The following is an 18072-nucleotide window of genomic DNA, read 5'->3' on the forward strand; positions in this document are numbered from 1 at the left end:
TGTGCTTTATTAATAGGTAGATTTTGAATGACTGCAACCTATGCCCTAAGCCCATGGAAAGATTTTAAATGATTCCACAGAGAATGGCAACATAATGGAAAAACTGGAGTTATGGGGGCTTAAGTTCAAATCCAATTGTACCAAAAAAATAAAAAGGTAAGGCTATTGGCCAATCTTCTAGCTAACTTAAAGAATACAATTATGATGAAAGAATAATAAATTAAAGAACCATCATAATATGGAATTCTAGCAAGATAAATTTGTTCCTAATTAATCCTGTATATATGACCTTCCGGTCATTCTCATAACCTTCTTCAACTTTTATTTCTGATTATCAGAGACCAGTGGAGACCCAAGAAAAAAAAAACATGCAACTGTCTCTTCAAGCGTTACTTCAGGCATGGCCAAACACGTGAAAACATATTATTTACAAGTTCAGCAAGTAACTTTTGATCCTGAGGTATCACAAAATCATGATCGCAGTTGGAGAAATCATAACTTCCATGATAACCTTGTTGTGGATGATGATGACGGGAATAAGGTTCTGCCTCAGCTCCGCTGGAAACTAAAGGCATCCTTGGCGGTGAAGGCGGTGGTCGTGTATGCTTTCTAGCTACCTTTTCTTGTTTGCTCATTTTTCTTTCTTCTGATACATTAAAAATGCAACATGCACGATGCAGACGAAGCATAATTGCTTGTGACACAAAAACTAAATTGCTTATCTTTCTTTTAACATAACTTTTTTAGAGGACTTGCTTAGTAAAATCTTGATAATTTCATCTTTTCTTTTCTTTTCTTTTCTTTTCCTTATATATGTATGAAATTGAAAAAGCTTAAATCCATTTGCTTGTGCCAGAAAAGAAACAGAAATATAATGAAAGCAGAAACCCTATACTGGAAAACCAACCCATAACAGAAGAGATCCAACCCATAGAATGAAAACTGCCAAAGAGGAAGTTTAGTCATCTCATGTGTCTCATTAAAGAAATAAACAGATTTTTCTCCTTTTGTTTTCCCAAAAAAGAGGCAGTTCTAGTCCTTTCATTTCTACATCCCTAAGTAGAATTCTGGAGTGAGTTGCAACCCTTGAAGTTTCTCCTTCAACATATTATGGTTGGAACTCACTTTTCACACAAACCCTTAAAATAAGAAAAAAAAAATCAAGAATTATAAGGGAAAAAAAAAAAAGCAATGCTACTCTTTTTAGAACGGTAAAATCTCGTATTCTAGTCGTAGTTAGACTAATTGAATATTTAAATAAAATTATTAAAATTTAAAAATTTATTTTTTTTAAAAAATTATTTTCTTCAATTTTTTTTTCTAAAAAAATATTTTTCGTTAATATTTTTCAAATGTCTGAAATGCTAAAAAATTATAAAAATTATTTTTTAATACCTTAAACGGTAAAAATTATAAAAATTATTTTTTAAAAAAATATTTTCCCCAAAATAAATGGAAGTATAGGCATTAGTTTCAATTTTAGACAAATTAATGGTTTTGAATGACTACTATGAACATTTCTTGGAAACTTTTTACATGTACTTGTCTGGGATGTCAAGGGTAGGCCACCGGAAAAGCAAGAGTAGCGCTCATGGTGATCCAGTCCTCTCATGTATTCTTCCTGATTCCTACAGGCTAGGCCTAAGATTACCATCAAGTGTTAAAAATCCTCAATCTCACAAAGTACAGCCGTTCTCGATTCGAACTTTCAGTAGTGGTGGTCTATCAGATGGACAGGGTACAAGCCCCAGTCATGACAATAAGCCAACAGGAACTCGATGGAAATAAATTATTAATGGAAGTAATCGATATCTATCGAAGTTATCCAGCGAAGGAAAAGATGTATATATACGTACAGTAAACTTCTTGGATTGCTGATGCAATGCAACATTAGCCTCTACTCTTGCAGCATTTTAGTGAAACAAAATTATACAATTTCCTCTAACATCCAATGAAACAAAATGACCCCAAAATGTGTGTGAGAGAGAGAGAGAGAGATTTACAATGAATATGAATAACAGGTATAATTTAAAGTAATTGATCAGGGCAAAAAGTTAAGATAATCAGTAAAACTTGTGTAAGTGCACAACTTAGGCCGGTAGCAGCTGCTTATCTTTGCCACCATCACCTGGAAGGAAGCTCTGATTGCTGACCACTCAGAGAAGGATTTGATGAATTAGAAGGAAGAGGCCCATTATCTTGAGAGGATGGCCCACCCCACTTGAGCTCCACATCAGTTGGTTCAACCACATGCACTGCACCATCACTCATGCCAAGTGCAATCTGGTTGGGCTCAGATGGATGAGCTGCTATCACCAAAGGATATGCATTGTTGCTGCAAAAAAGGTTATTGTCAATATATGGCAAATTTTACCATTTACAAGATATTGATATTATTGTGAAATGCAGTATTGGAATAAAACTTTTGGATAGATTTATGCCAAAAAATAAAGTTTCCAAGTTTCCTTGTGACAAGTTTTAGCTTACCCTGCCACAAATGAAGGCATGTAAGCAGTAGGTGCTATTCGGCACCTCACCCTCAACCCATCTGCATCAAAAACTCCAACAGCACCATCACAAAACCCAGTATACACCAGCAAACCATCACTCGAATATATCGCACTTGAAATGGGAGCAGCAAGCGTGTCCTTCGGATACCACTGCAAGATCATAGATTGAACAATATAAATGAATAAACGAAAATAATTTCATTCTTCCAAATTTTATATTTTTTCAGTAAAAGGGCAAATAGCACATTATCACCAATTTTCCACAATGTTAGTTGTGATACTCAGTGACACAGGGCAATTCATAGGCCAACGTTTTTGGTTGCAATTTTTACATAAATGAGCAGCATGTATTGAGTCAAGTCCCAAGTGAGTCTATACTGGTTCTACAACAGGATAGTCAAAAATCAAATTGATTTCCAATACAAAAATTAATTATGTCAAATTCGGGTTTATCTAAACAAAAAATTGACCACAAAAAAATCAGATGTACTATAAAACTCAAACAATTCAGATTTACAATACTTTTCATTTCGGCAGTCACTAAAAAAGTAGCATTTGCTGCATGGACAGGTGCAAGAGGAACAACTCTATCCGGCTCAAATTGTAAACTTTTATGGCATTATCAATCATTAGGAAGTTTATATAGAAAGGATGCTAACATTTTCAAAAATCAGATATTCTCTTCTAATTCAGCTATGGGACAAAGTGGTTTTTGGTTTCTTTGTGGGCTTGTGCACTAGGGTTTTCAAAGGATTGTCTTCAAGTGGCACTACTGTTTGTCTTATAATTGGTGCTCCTTTTGTTTCATGATGTTTTAGATATAAGGAAACTTTATTTTCCACTTTGTAAATCCTCTCTCTTAGAATGTCCGTCTTATCAATAAAAAAACAAAGTCTAGGGTAGAGAACTTACTGATCGCAAGCATTCAAGTTTGCTATCATAAATGGCAATTTGACTTTCATGGACAACCAATAGATGTGTTTGATCATTGTGAAACTGGACTCTAGTTTCGCCTGTCAATGGGGATTGGCGACCTGGTGGTGCCTGTATAAATCTTGATTTCCTTTTCTCCCATCCATCAATGCTCCACACACATAACTGCAACTCAATTCATCAATGCTCCCAACACTATCTTACAACTAAAAGCTACAAACAGATATAAGTAATTTGACACAAATTACAGTGCTTCAAATCCAATAATATCCCAAACTGTGACAAGCCATGTTTTGGTTTGCATTACATGTCTATCATATGCATCTCATATCTTTCTAGTGCAACAGTATTTCAATAAATTCCAGTCACATAGCTTAGTAACAATGAGAAATGAGTTATCTGAGCACCATGAAGAATTTTAAAATAATTATTTATAAGAAGTCAGATAGTCCATATCAGGACCAATCAATCAACATCAATAGCAGGCATCTCATGGCAAATGAAAAATTAAGAGATTTTAGTCCTATATTGAAGTGGATCAGTGAGGGCATTAAGAACCATCCTGCAATAATAGAATACCATTCAAGCACTAATAATGTCAAAAACAAAAACTAGATTATAATGTTGCAATGCGGAGAACCACTATGAAACTCAGCAGTGTTGGCCTATCGCCGTCTTTTTTTTTAAGACAAAAAAAAAAAAAAAAAAAACCTTATAGCAAGGTTTCTTAGCTGCTTAACCATTCCCCCAACGCTTGTAGGTGAGCCATTACTTTAAGCGGCCATTGAATGTGTTGCACAAAATGACCAACTCAGCTAACAAGGCTTTGTGATAAACATGCATCACGTCTTAAAATTTTGCCTCGACTTTGAAGTCAGAATACATTTCTTTAGTTCATGTCAACTGACACAAAGCACACTTTGAGATCATTAATCCACCTTTACATCAATTTAAAAACCGGCCAACACACTCACATATCAAATCTATAAAAACTATTTTTCAACTCGATCTAAAACTAAAAACACCCTAGTAGATTTTGAAGAGCTTGCTTCAAAAGTTAATATGAACAATTAGGTTTTTAAGAGACACAACAACTCTCTGTGGGAGATGGAATTCTTAGAAATGGCACTTGAAAGAACACCGCAGATCTTAAAGCAATTTGAACATTTTAAGGGCAAAACTAAATGCAATCTTTGGACACGGGGATAAATGACGAGTTTGAGCATTTACTCCATGGCGATTTATCAAGCATGAGCTAACTTACTAAGTAGGAAATCTTGATGCTCTTTAGAAGTTAGATTATAATGGCGACACCAAGCCCAAATTAGTGCAAGAAGCAGCCAGATTAAGGGATCAACAAAAGATAACATGTAGCTTTCCAGATTTAGCAGAAGCATAACCACACCACTTTCTCACATCACTTTCTTACTTAAGCAGAAGCTTTCATAGCCTTTCTCCTAAGGATAACATCAAACTCTAGCCATAGATTATTTTCTTGATCACTAACCTGTGCATCAGCCCCAGAAGACACCAGTACATTTAAACTTTGGGAAAAAGCAAGTCCTGATATTCGACTTTGGTGGCCCTTAAGCTTTGTTTTAACCTGCAAAAGGTAAACATCATCCAATGTCAAGTTTGCTTCCACAACTAGACACATCACACCAAAGCTTAAGAGCATTAAGGGTTAGATGCTGCAATAATTTCATCAGTTATTGTCATGTGTGAAACTTTTAATTTCAAAAACAATAGAACTTTCTCTTTCTCTCTTATCATCCAAATTTTCTTCACTGTCAATAGAAAAGTGACAAACAATTCCAACCGCTTTACTTGTAAATATAAAGATTCAAAAATGCAGAATGTATATCTGCTATTTTCGCAGCTTGTGAATAAACAATTTTTATTTTCTGAACTAAGGCATATGTAGTTATGTTGGTGTCAGAAATTTTCTTACAATTTGTGAATTTTGAGAAACCAATAGCTCAGGACAAAGCATTAAAGTTAGCAACAAGTGCAAGAAATAAATGCCATAAAATAAAACAAGAATTTTATGCATAAATGGAATTTTCGAGAGAAAGAGAGATTGTGTGTGTGCTTACAGTAGAATAAAAACATACAAGCACACAAGCAGGCACACACACACACACAAAAATAGAAAAATGCTTCACCTCATCAACTCTGACATTATAAATTTGAACTGAAGAATCTTCCATGCCAATGGCAATGATATTATTATCCTGAGGATGGAATGCCAAAAATGTGGCAGCAGGAGGTGGGGACATAAATGTTGTCATGACCTAAAAAGAAGTTAACAGTTGATTCAGTAATACATAATGTTGTTTGATACAATTAGCATAAACAAAAATACATATTTCAAATCAAGAAACGATTAGAAGTTGCCAATACTGACCTTGAATGTCATCATGTTGAACAAAGATACCTTCCCACCAGATGCAGACATGACGTAAGAATCATTTTTGGATAAAGCAATGCATGCGGCAGATTCTTCAGCTGGTTTATTATCACTTATGTCATTGGTCATAAGAGTTCCACTGGGAGGTTGCCACAACTGCGGTGCAACATATGCAGTAGCCTACAAGATGCAGTGTTGAGATTTGAGAGTATCAGAAACAAATAACCAAGAGAGCAGAGACTTGCACATTGAAAGACAAGCACCGTACCTTTCCAGATTGATTCCTTTCACTGCGCTGCCATTTCCAAAGTTTGTGAACAGCATTGGAGGCAAGGGCCAACAGAGCTAGGCCAGAGTTGGTGTAAATCAATCGCACAACCTACAATCATTGACCAAATATCGTCAATTCTGAGGATAAAAAGACAGCAGTATAGAATGCACATGTATTTATGCAGTACACCCGGAATATCTATATATAAGTGCCTCACACATACAAAGATCTGTTGCCAAATATATGGGAGGCTAAAACATAATATATACATCAAATAAAGGTGCACATTTGTGTGTGTGTGTGTGTGTGTACAGTTATGTATGCTGGATGTAAACCAAATATCCAATATTGTTAAGTACTTTATGGTGGACAACAATATTAGTAATTTACCATAGATGATAGCAGAAACAGTTAATAACTGCCTTTAAAGACTGAATTGCAACTAGTTAGAAGTATTCTCCAATTGCTTCTAATCTTCTCTAAAGTAACTCTTCCCAGACAAGCAAAAATGTGTCATGTTCAGGAAGTATGCAGTTGTTGGGAACATATCAACTAGGGTCTATTCTACCCTTGCTAAACAGTTCATACCATTAATCCATCGCATTCACCTTTCTTTGTAGTCATGTCAATAAAAAATTACTAACATACAAACTCAAACAAATGTGCATGCACACAAAGAACAATTGAAACCTACAGTTTGGAGATCAAAAGAATTAAATTTTATTCCACAATGAAATAAGACGTACAACCAAATGCAGCATATAAGGAGTCCAAAAGGGTAGCCAATAAAAATCCACACACCGAAAAGTCATACAAAGAAGAGAGAGAAATACCGTCATCGTTGCAAACACTTTTTTCCTCAATTTGAAACAAGTCTACAAAGTGGAATTAGTGACTAGTTAAAATGAGGAACCACCAACCTTGCCAGTAGCTATGGGGTCCGGCAAACGCAGAGCCTTCAACTGAGATGGATCAACAATATCAGGAATTTTCCAGCTCTTAATCTTGTCTAATTCGTCTGAAATACGTGGTTTAACATCAACAAGCCTATTGCTGTCCATTGTACCCTGCAATATTACTTACCATAAGCTTAAAAACACAGATGACACTAACAGCACATGACTGGAGAAGGCCAAACACATACAACACTGCTAATGGACACAGCAGGTGGGATTCTATCCGAGCGTTCCAGTACAGGAGGAATGCCAGAAGAAACATTTGCCACAGGCCCAAATGCATTAACAATCAGCGGCTGCAATGAAGGTTGTAAAGAATATATTGGCATATGAAACCCACCAGCAAAACATTTAAGTAAATGTACAAAGAAATTACAGCATATAATATTATAGAATTACAGCATATAATATTATAGAAGGATAAAAGAAAACATCACATGGGCACACATCAGAAGACTAAGCTTAAGATCATTCAAACCCCAATTCTAAACCTTTCTCCTCCCCAATCTAGTTTAATTTAAGATCCTAGCAATTGACAAGACAGGTTAAACCATTTCCCTCCTCCATAAGTGATGATTAGCCTTTGTTGTCTGCAAAAAGACTTCAATTATGACATTGATTTCTCTCTCTCTCTCTCTCTCTCTCTCTCTCTCTCTTTTTGGCCTGAATTATAACCTTGATAAAATTTGAAAATTTCCACTGGATTGTATTGCTTTTCTTGACCCATTGAACATGTACACTTCCATAAAGAATTACAATTGATCCATTGAACATTAAGATTTCATGGTAAAACACTGATAGAGAGATATTAGCTTGAGAAATTTAACTGTTAATAATTTATATATAAATACGTATTGCACAAAGCACAGGATGAGAACAATAATGGGTTTTCTCGATAGATGAGAATCTCTTTTCATCAACAAAGGATGATGGAGAGTTAACATACTCGATCAAAAATTGTTTGGAAAATGTGCACGCACATCTATCAAAGAGAGAGAGAGAGAGAGAGAGAGAGAGAGAGGTTTCTGAAAAACAGAACCAAAAAAATTCTCTTTTATTGTTTTTAGAAACCCAAAGACAAATAAACCATAATGATACCTGATGAGGCCAAAGGTAGCCTTGGGCTACTCAAGTTCATTTTCAGTCTTAAATATTTAAGCGGGATTAGATTTTCTGTAAACATATCAGGGGTACTGTTAATAACATTAAACATATCAGGATTACTGTTAATGACATTTTTCTTTCTCAGCAACATAGCCTTGTTTCAGGAATATCAAAAGTTAATGCATAAAAACCCGAACAGAAAATTACCTTAGAGTTGATAGGTTCAGATGAGCTACAGTTTTTATCAATAGCCCTGCTCTCCAGCATCCTTATCAGGCGCAATCCATCACTGTTAGCTAAAATTTTGATACCATTATCACTAGTTGTGACGGCCAGCAAAGAACCTTCCTTGTTGAATCTGAGTCTAGGACTTGCCTGCAGCAAAAAATATACTCAAATGAAAAGCTACAAAAGCTTTACATTTACACTTTCGCTTCAATGCCATATATGAAAAAGAAGGTAGAGAAACTAACAGGTAAGCCCCCGTCAGCATCAACTGCTATCAGCATGTTGGTATTATCCATTTCCCAAAACTTAATCAGAAATTCATCACCAGCAGCTAAGAAGCGGCTTCTTGTTGTGTCAAACTGTACAACACCTGAAGAACGCTTCCTAAAACCAGAAAATGTACGTTTGATAGTTCCTTCACTTTCATTCCACTCAACTAGATGAGATTCACCTTCTTTACTTGTTCCACATGAAAAAAGCCTGCAGAGAATAGAATTTTTTATCTTATTCATTTGCATTTAACATTATTACAGTAAGATGAAATAAGTAGAGTGAAAGTTAAAAGATAAGGATTGATGCATTGTTTTAGAAACACCAATGTGTAAGCTTTCAAGCCTCTCCACCTTTTCCCTACCATGAAATTAGCACGCTTATGAGGAAAAGAAAAGGGGCTTTTTTTTGTTTATCTAGCAAAGCTCAAGGAGATTCACTGGTCAAGCCTCTGTCATTATTTGGATCTCAAGAAGGGTCTATCTTGATCTACATGAGGTGTTTTGACACATACTTATCTCTTTGGGAGTTTTCTCTTTTAGGCAAGGAATCTAAAAAGCTTTCCAATTAACAAAGTTCTCCAGCTTTCTTCCGTTACCCTTAAAACATTCCAGAGGATTTCCTCAAGCCCTCATCCCAAGTTAAAATTCTATAAAACCTTACCCAAAAGCTGTAGACTATTTCAAATGACCAATGCATTAAAAAAGTACAGCAGGATAGTGGGAAAAAATATAGACCATACAACATAAAATCATGATCCTTGAAAACATTAAGAGTTCCTATGCTGATATTGCCATAGGATAGGTCAGTAATAATTATGCAAGCCTGACATGCATAAAAACAAAACAATAAAATAAAAGGAAAACATCTCCATAACAAACAAGTCTTACCTAGTCCCATCTGCACTGTATGCCATCATGGTACACCAAAGTCCAGGAGCATCATAGTCCACTCTAGATCCCAAAGAATCATATAGCCAAGCTTTAATCTTCCCATCAATTGCTGTAGAAAAAATGAACTGCACACGTGGACAAAGTGAGTATATTATATGGCAACTCAAAAAGGACAGGAGATTCCACCTATTGCTTATATTCATAAAGATAAATCACCTTGAGCACAACACATACAAGAGTCAAACAAATAGTGATAAAGCCTCAATCACTAGCTTCATAAAAAGATTTACCTGGATATTTTCTTTGTAATGAGGGCAAACAGAATATACAGGAGCTTCATGGCCTTCAAATGTATATTGTCTGCGTCCAGCTACAGCATCCCAAACCTGTTGAGTAGGAGATTATCACATGGATGCCCAATTTTTTCCTTCTCATGTAAACCAACCACACATAAAGACAATACCTTAATCATCTTGTCATCACCACATGTGACGATGCACAGTTGCTTGTTGGGATGAGCAAATGCTATGTCATTAACCCCACCAACATGGGCATCAATCTAAAGGATGAGACGAACAGTTAGTTACACAATAACTTATCACTACCGTTCATGATATAATGTCCAGGGGTGCTACAGGTACCTCTAAATGCTGTCTCAGTTCTCCAGTTGGATTGTAAGTATAAATCTGCACTATATGTTTTGAAAATGCAACCCCTAGAAGAAGCCATATTCAATTGGAAGTACAACAGTTAATAAAACAAGATAAATACATTAACTCACATCAGGGAACAGGAGATTTATATACATACCAAGCATAAGTCCATCTGGCCCCCAGACACATCGATTCACTGATATCGCGGCATCATTCAACAATGCTGTCTGCTGGCAATATACCAATCGATCATTTTGAAAAGAGGGATAAACTACCATTCCAAATACCAAACTCCATCACTATCAATGGATTTCTCACTTGCCAAGTAACGAAGTCCTCAAGTGATGTTACCAAAAGGCCCAAGATTGAATTATACTATAAGGATTGGGGGTCTATGGGTGTCAACTTCAACAAAAGTTAAAGGGTCAACAGTTGATATAATTGATAAAAACAATACCTGCAGTGGCATTGAAGCAACTGAGAGATCCCACACTTTGAACGGTTTATGTACCAACCTCTCCCGGGAGCCAACTTCCCAAAGGCTAATGTCACCGACATTTGTCCCAACTGCAATGAACATAATTAGAAAGGTTGAGAAATTCATCATCAATATTAAGAAAAGCATTTTTATAGCTTTTCCTGAAGTGCTATTTATCAACACATATTCAAGTATCAACCTAGCAATATGGTTTGTTGCTGCGGATGGAAGTCCATGCTCATAACATTAGATCCTTGACTAAGGGACCGCACAACAGTTTTGGGAAGGTCATCCTGCGAATAGATATTGGGAGTATGTGCTACACCAGAAAAGGACACCTAAGTAAAAAACCAGAGATAAAATTATAACCCACATTGAAGGCCAATCAATACTTGCAGCAGCCACAACCAAGCATAATAAATGAACTGAAAGAAAAAAATGTCCAGACCTCATCAGATTGGCCAGTGCGCATACGCTTCATCAGATGCTCTGAGTCAGCTGATTGATAATCAATCCCAGTCATACCTGTGGGTGTTCTTGGGTGTTTCAAGAAGGCAGCTGTGCAAATCCAAAAATGATTGCGGCTTTACCAAGCATATCAAACTAGCAAAGAACTGAGAGCACTATAAATGGCATAAGCACAAATAGTTTCACCTGCACTAGAAGGCTGCACAAGACCAGGAGGCCCTGCTGCCACAGCAGGGTGAGGCAAAGGAGGATTATTGCTTGACATCCACCCAGCAATGGCACCAGGAGATGGGGAAACAATTGAATGAAATGGCTGCATGGCAGGAGATATTGCATGTATTGTATGAGAAGCTCACTGTGACTAAGGGAAGAATAGATGTAAAGATACGTACACCATGGGCACCAATTGGAGGAAATGCACCAGCCTTGGGAATCGGCCCAACAATGGGACTGTTTGTGGGAGGAGGAGGCCGAGCCCCATTAGCAGTTGTTGGAGCGCAAGAATGATCTGTGAATAATGTTTTGATATCAGGATTTGGACGAGGATTCTTGCAAAGCTGATGCTGCCAATTTAGACTGCAAAAAAAAAAAAGTGCCTTTGAAGAACACTTCCATAGGGATTAGGTAAGACCAACTTCAAGATATCAATTGAACAATAAATTTTTAAGCCTAAAGATCAGAAAGTTATGAATGAAATAAGCATCAGATAGCCAATTTAGTTTCACAAGATGCTTATGGAAGAATATGCAAGAATAACCTCTGGTTTATTAAAGTTCTTAGTCGCGAGCTTTTGAAGCCTGGGAATGTAAGCTTGTCTCGAAATAGTGGGTTTGCTTCTATAAGCTTTTTAAGTTCCACGAGCATGATGTTTCGAGCTGATTTTGTGTCTCCATATTTGGAAAGTTGCTCATTTTGCCTGATCAAAGAGCACAATACAAATATTTCAATCAAAACCAATTTAAGCATCCAAGAATCACAATTACTATTAAAAAGCAGTAAGGTACCTAAAATTATCAAGAGTAAGCAACTGAGTTATCTCCTTGAAGAGTTCTTCATTGAATGATGCAAAAACCTTAAGGTCCTTGACAAGAATCTCAACAGCTTTTGCTCGATCCTGTCTGATGGCAGGAACCAGAATACAAATATAATTAAAACATGAACAAAGATACAAAAGCACATTTTAGGATGCACATATCATAACAAACCAAGTGCCAAAATGTCATAACTAATGGCAAGTATCAGCATTTCTCTATTGATATTGTTAAAAAACTACTACCATTAATCATGTCATCTATTTACAAAATGAATCCCAAAATAACCACAGGGAAGAAAATTATTTTCACATCAAATCCAGAGTCCACCTGTAAGATATTTGAAGAGATAACTTTCAAACTCACCTGTCAAGAGCTTCTAGATATTTTTGCTTCCTAATTTCAAAGAAAATCTTCATGGAGTAGCGATTGTCTTCAACCTTTGTAAACCCACACAAATAACGCTCAACCTCATCCCATTCACCAGCCTGAACTTGATCCTCGAAATGTTTCATATTGAAGAAAAAACCAGACTCTTGCTCTAACCTTAAAATACAGTAAATGATAACAAACAGAGAAGTAAAAACAGGGCATTGTATTAGCAATCTGCATAAGTTCAATTTCCTTATGCCCCATTTGGAAGCTGCAACTCAGGAGATAAAACCAAAACTAAAGTACCATGTACTAAACATTATGGACAACTTTTATCCAGCTTTGAATAGCCATGAATGATCCAATTTTAGCTTTCAAAATCAATGAATTTTCCATTTAAGTAAAACCAAATCAAACAGCCCCTACGTTAACTAGCCCTTATAGAAAATTTGGGCGAGCTTCATCGAGTTTTGCACTCTTCTTGCAAAAATCAGCTTCTGATTTGTTTAGTATGAGTTGCTCAGCTTCCAAACAGAACCATTTAATGAATTGAAACAATAAAATGTGAAACAAACTTACTTATGAACTGTTTCCTTGAACTTCTCCTCATCCAAGAACTGTAAGATTAAAAACACCAATTCCCTACTCAACGAAGACATCGTCCCCGGTACCCCTAAACGCTCCAGTGCAACAGTCAAATAATAAAGCAACAGCACAGAATTCCCGAAGGCCAACACAAGCTTCCCTTGAAAGCTTTTTCGAGTCCCAAATACTCCACAATTTGATGAACTGTAGAGTACCCAGAAACTGCTTCCTCTTCAGACCAATTTAGCTAATAAAAGTTCCTTCCAATCGCACATCAATCACCAAATACAGATACGTATTTGAACATCAAGATGATAATTTCTTTACCAAAACAACACAAACCCAATTTACCAAAAAGCCAAATAAACACAGGAGATTCACAAACACCCAATAAAAAAGAACACCAGAACCCGTAGCCGTAGCAAGCCCACAATTAAACTCTAATTCTCAGCTCCTTGTACAAAAATCCAGTGAAGTAAAAGAGCTTAAGATATGCAGCAAAACATTAATCACCATGAAGCAGATTATAAAGAACTTGATTTCAAAATAAATTAACACAAAAATGCTAACTTTACTTGCATTTTTTTCACTGGCGATGATGAAGAGGATGAAAAATCAAGCCTTGCTGGTCATCACAGCTCAGAGCATCAAAACGAAACATTTCTTTAGGGTTAGGGCTTTTTCCTTGTTTTATCTTCTTTTTCAAGCCTTTTGCAGCCAAACTCAGCGACACCTCTCTCTCTCTCTCTCTCTCAAGACTAGAAATAGCAATGTTTTCTTTTGTTTTGTTTTTCTTGTTTCTCTCCGTATATCTTTTATATGGATGCTTTTCTCTCTCTAGGACTTGGACAAAGTTTGTGTTGCTTTGTGCTTGCTGGACTCTCTCTCCATCTCTCTCAGTGCATATATATAATATGTTTATATCTGAACTTTCTCTCTATTTCCTAACTTTGAGCTTTCACTTTCCTTCTCTCTCTTGCATATGTAACGTTTCTCTCTCTACCTGATTTTCTCCCTTCTCTTTTATAGTCCCTTAATTGCTGATGCCATTTTCAAATCCAACCCTCAGTTTTCTTGAGGATAGCGTCCACCCTCTTGTGCTGTCCCCTGAACTTTTCCAGCACTTTTGCTCTTTTGCTGAGGTCATAATCTACTAAAAATCCCAAAAATATAACTTTTATATATTTTTTAGAAATTATGAAAAAAAAAATAACAAAACATTTTATTTTTAGTGCTATCCAAAAAAATCTTTTTAAAACATAATCTCATAACAATTAATTCTATTCATACATTATTTATAATTCATATAATATGCATTCATCGTAATTGGTAAGTCTATCCCATTAAAGATTTGTCATTTTTTATATTTATTCATTATTTTCATTATAAATCTATTTATACAGAATTTACTTATAAAAACAAATATATAAGATTTTACTAAGAAGAAAAATGGTTGAATTAAGTTAAATTTTGGTTAATTCCAGTTATAAGATATAACAAATATCATTTACTAAATAGTCCACCAGAAAGTTTAATTGAAGTTAAGCCTAAAAGGGTATTTGTTTTAGTTTATAAATTAGTCAAAGGGTATTTATTTTAAAACCAAAATCTTGAAGGGGAGGGTTGCTTTAAAACTCTATTCCCTCTCTAATGCACAATCCTCCTCATGAAAAAAGAGCCTATTAGGTAAAATAATAAAATAACTTTTTTTTCAAATATTAATTAAAAATATTAAAATTAATTTAAATTAAATTTAATAAATTTTAATTATTAAAATATTAAAATAAATAAAATAAATTTTTCTAAATTATTTTTTTAATAATATTTACAATAATAATTTTATCCTGAAAAACAATTTTTGCTTTGAAACCTCATAACAAATAGGCACCCAATTTTTTTTGCATTTGGTTGTCTTTCTCTTTTCATCTTTGTACATTTGTTTCTCTATTTTTTATTTTAATTCCTTTTAAAGTGTGTTTAATTTTTCTGATTTAATTTTTATTGTACTTGAAAAAAGTATAATTTTAAAAATATTTATTAAAATTGTTATTTTAATTTATTATATTTTAATTGTAAAAACCTTAAAATAATAAAATGACTTTTAAATTTATTTTTTTTAATAATGTTTAGAGCTTGTATGGCTTTTCTATTTAAATCGATCGAGAAAAATATTCTTTTAAAATATGTTAGTTAAAATATTAAAATTAAATTTGATATGTTCTGTAACACTCTTAATTTTTAAATTAATTATTTTATGAATATATATTAATATTTTATTTTGTTTAAATTTTAGAAAATTATTTGAAATTTTTTGGATTTTAGAAATCGGGTTCGATTTTTTGAAATTATAAAACTTTGATTATTTTTAAAAATTAATTTAAAGACCACGTGGTAAAACTAAAAATATATTTGGACTTTACGAATTTTTCTGAGTTTTTCATAATTTTTTTGAAATTTTTAGGCCTCGTTTTCGATCCCAAGGCAGAGTAAAAATTTAAAATTTTGTATCCTGAATCAGATCGACTGAATCAAATCGGATCGAATCGAATCGATCTAATCGGACAGAGCCTCTTCCTCTTTTTCTTTTTTCTTCCGCGCGTTCCCAACGCCTTCTCTCTTTCTCTCTCTCTCTCTCTCTCTCTCTCTCTCTCTCTCTCTCTCTCTCTCTCCCGTTTTCTCGCTCCTCCCTCCACTCCTCACCGGCCAGCCACCGTCCCAACCTCCCTCACACATCGGCGCACCTCCAAGCCACCTCCTCGCCGCCGGCCGACACTCCATGCAGCCGAAAACGCCGCGTGAAGCCTTTCTTCTGTGGGCGCGCATCATTTCATCTTCCTTGGCCGATTTCGGCCTATCCAGCCACCAATCGGATCGAATCTTGTACCAAACCTCATCTACACCTCGAGAGCTTTCTATAGACACCAAGAACATTAAAATCCATTGATCGGTTTGCCCAATTTTTATCCAGAAAGTTTTAGCCCATTTCTACTTGTGGGCTAAATTTATCGCAAACCGTGAACCACACGAGAAAACCGATAGTACCGGAGTGCTCCACTCGTCGAGAGCTTCGCAGCAATACCAATTTCAAAAATTTTCGACACCGTTTTTCGGTAAGTCCTGCGAAACTTCGTAATATTTTTCAGAGTACTAAGTGAGCTTAGAAAATTCCGTGAAAATTATATACTAACCCCCGTGTTGTGGGTTTCGTGTAGGTACCTTCAATTCACTGAAATTCAACGGTTACTCAGGTCAGTAAATTTCGGGCTAGACAGACAGGCTATCTAAAAAGTCTTAGAATTAGGTAGAGATTTTGCTTACCCCACCATTGTCAGATGTCCTGAGCGCATTTCCAGGGTTGGAATCGGCATAAGTAAACCCGAACCTTACTTTTTTCTTAATTATCTAGCGCTTAAATTTGATTAAAAATCTATAAAGTATTCGTGGTAGCTTAGAAAATTATAATTCCTTTTGCATTAGCTTAGTAATAATGCTAAGGACCGCGGGGCAAAATTTTAGAATTTTTATAGTTCATTTGTGTAGTTTTTGCAAAAAGGATTAATTATAAGGACTAAACTGTAATTTTTAACATTAAATTGTTGACTGTTTGGATGGGCCCAAGAGGGGCTATGTGATGTGATTGAGTTGTGGATGTGTGATTTGTGGATACAGAAATGCATTTTAAGCCCTTTTACAGGTTGGGTAGATCTTAGGTATAGGGGAGACTCTGGATTTTCGGCACGACTTATAACATCTTTGGTTTTTTCTTAGTTTGTATTGAGTCAAATGTATTAAATAATTATAATAAAATTATCAGGTGAGCCGGGACAGCCTTCCTCCTCCGCCCAGCCTCCACAGTGACTTCGGTTAAGTCTGTGAGTAAAATATTAATTTTAATTGTAATTTCGATAATATTATATGTTCAAGCATGCCCATGCATCGCTTATAAATATGTATCTATGTACTTAAATACTAGGTACGTTTTATATTGCATTCATAATTATTGAAGTGCCATGAATTTGTTTGTGGTAATTTAGAACAGTGTGTGTGTGTGGCGTGCGTGTGGTATGGTATTGGATATGGACAAGACGGGTAGACACGGCTTGAGAGACACTCGCCGGGACTCGGTCCTTCAGGGTAGACACGGCTTGAGAGACATTCGTTGGGACCCCGCATTTGGTTTATTAAGCGAAAGTCCTGCTTGAGAGATACTCGCTAGCAGATATTGGATTAAGAGGACTGCATAGGAAATCGCTCCCATATATGCATTATTTGACAGTGTTGGGTGTGTGAGTGCTTTAAATTGCCTTTTTATTGTTATGATATAAAAATTATGACGATGTTGCATTTCACTCCATAGGGTGCATTAGCTTTAGATAGCTATAGAGATTATGGTTAAAATTAATATTTTACTCTCTGAGTTGAACTCTTACTCCTGTTCATCTATTTTTCCAGGCTACAGGGGGATTATTTGTTGTGGCTAACCTGCTCTTTTTATTCGCAGATCCATTAATAGTATTTAATATATTTTGTACAATTGAGTTAAATTTTAGACTCCGCATGTGTTAGAAGCACTTATTTTTATTTTGGGCATGTATTACAAAAGTTATGTTGGACCTGTAAAATTATTAACTGTATGCATGATGGGATTGGATGAGGGAGCTGAGCTCCCATTTGAGTTATGACATTTTGATTATGTGGAGGGTGAGCTGAGCTCTCCAATTTATTATATATTGTGTTTACAGGTCGGACTAGTCAAAAACTCCCGTTAAATGGTCTATTTTATGGTCGAATTCTGTCCAGTTGAATTCTTGAAATTGGGTCCAAATGGGGCTTAGAGTTGGGTTGAGGAATAGTTAGGCTTACTACGGGCCTTGGGGGCTTTAGGCTGGCCCAGGTTCTAGTGGCAGTCT

The 18072-nt window shown here is 35.6% G+C and overlaps 1 protein-coding gene across 3 annotated transcripts; it reads right to left on the reverse strand.

The window, feature by feature from the left end:
• Positions 1-1754: 1754 nt before the first annotated feature.
• On the reverse strand, positions 1755-14285 carry LOC110667684 (protein TOPLESS-RELATED PROTEIN 2). Of its 3 annotated transcripts, none has more exons than XM_021828604.2 (25): positions 13157-14285; positions 12572-12751; positions 12179-12292; positions 11932-12090; positions 11567-11750; positions 11361-11487; positions 11155-11264; positions 10906-11044; positions 10686-10795; positions 10386-10455; positions 10217-10290; positions 10039-10134; positions 9866-9961; positions 9573-9700; positions 8658-8892; positions 8392-8559; positions 7269-7376; positions 7045-7191; positions 6122-6232; positions 5851-6033; positions 5609-5737; positions 4951-5046; positions 3423-3608; positions 2488-2660; positions 1755-2335 (listed from the first exon to the last, which is right to left on the reverse strand). In XM_021828604.2, the coding sequence occupies exons 1-25, from the start codon at positions 13234-13236 to the stop codon at positions 2125-2127; spliced, it is 3414 nt and encodes a 1137-aa protein (XP_021684296.2). In that variant the 5' UTR covers positions 13237-14285; the 3' UTR covers positions 1755-2124. The 3 variants fall into 3 exon arrangements, with proteins under 3 accessions (XP_021684296.2, XP_021684295.2, XP_058002517.1); XM_021828603.2 differs by having other exon boundaries at positions 10386-10458; XM_058146534.1 differs by lacking the exon at positions 13157-14285 and having other exon boundaries at positions 10386-10458; positions 12179-12288; positions 12572-12703.
• Between the last annotated feature and the right edge of the window lie 3787 nt (positions 14286-18072).

This window comes from Hevea brasiliensis, chromosome 5, assembly GCF_030052815.1.
Source record: "Hevea brasiliensis isolate MT/VB/25A 57/8 chromosome 5, ASM3005281v1, whole genome shotgun sequence".
In the NCBI taxonomy this organism is placed as follows: domain Eukaryota; kingdom Viridiplantae; phylum Streptophyta; class Magnoliopsida; order Malpighiales; family Euphorbiaceae; genus Hevea; species Hevea brasiliensis.

Bases quoted from the DNA above. Each gene is read 5' to 3' on its own strand.
- LOC110667684 (XM_021828603.2), bottom strand. From the start codon at position 13,236: ATGTCTTCGTTGAGTAGGGAATTGGTGTTTTTAATCTTACAGTTCTTG. The intron at 11,488-11,566 runs GTACGTATCTTT...CCTGCCATGCAG, and splicing joins CTCCAATTGGTGCCCATGGT to CCATTTCATTCAATTGTTTC. The intron at 10,796-10,905 runs GTTGATACTTGA...TGTTCATTGCAG, and splicing joins GCAACAAACCATATTGCTAG to TTGGGACAAATGTCGGTGAC.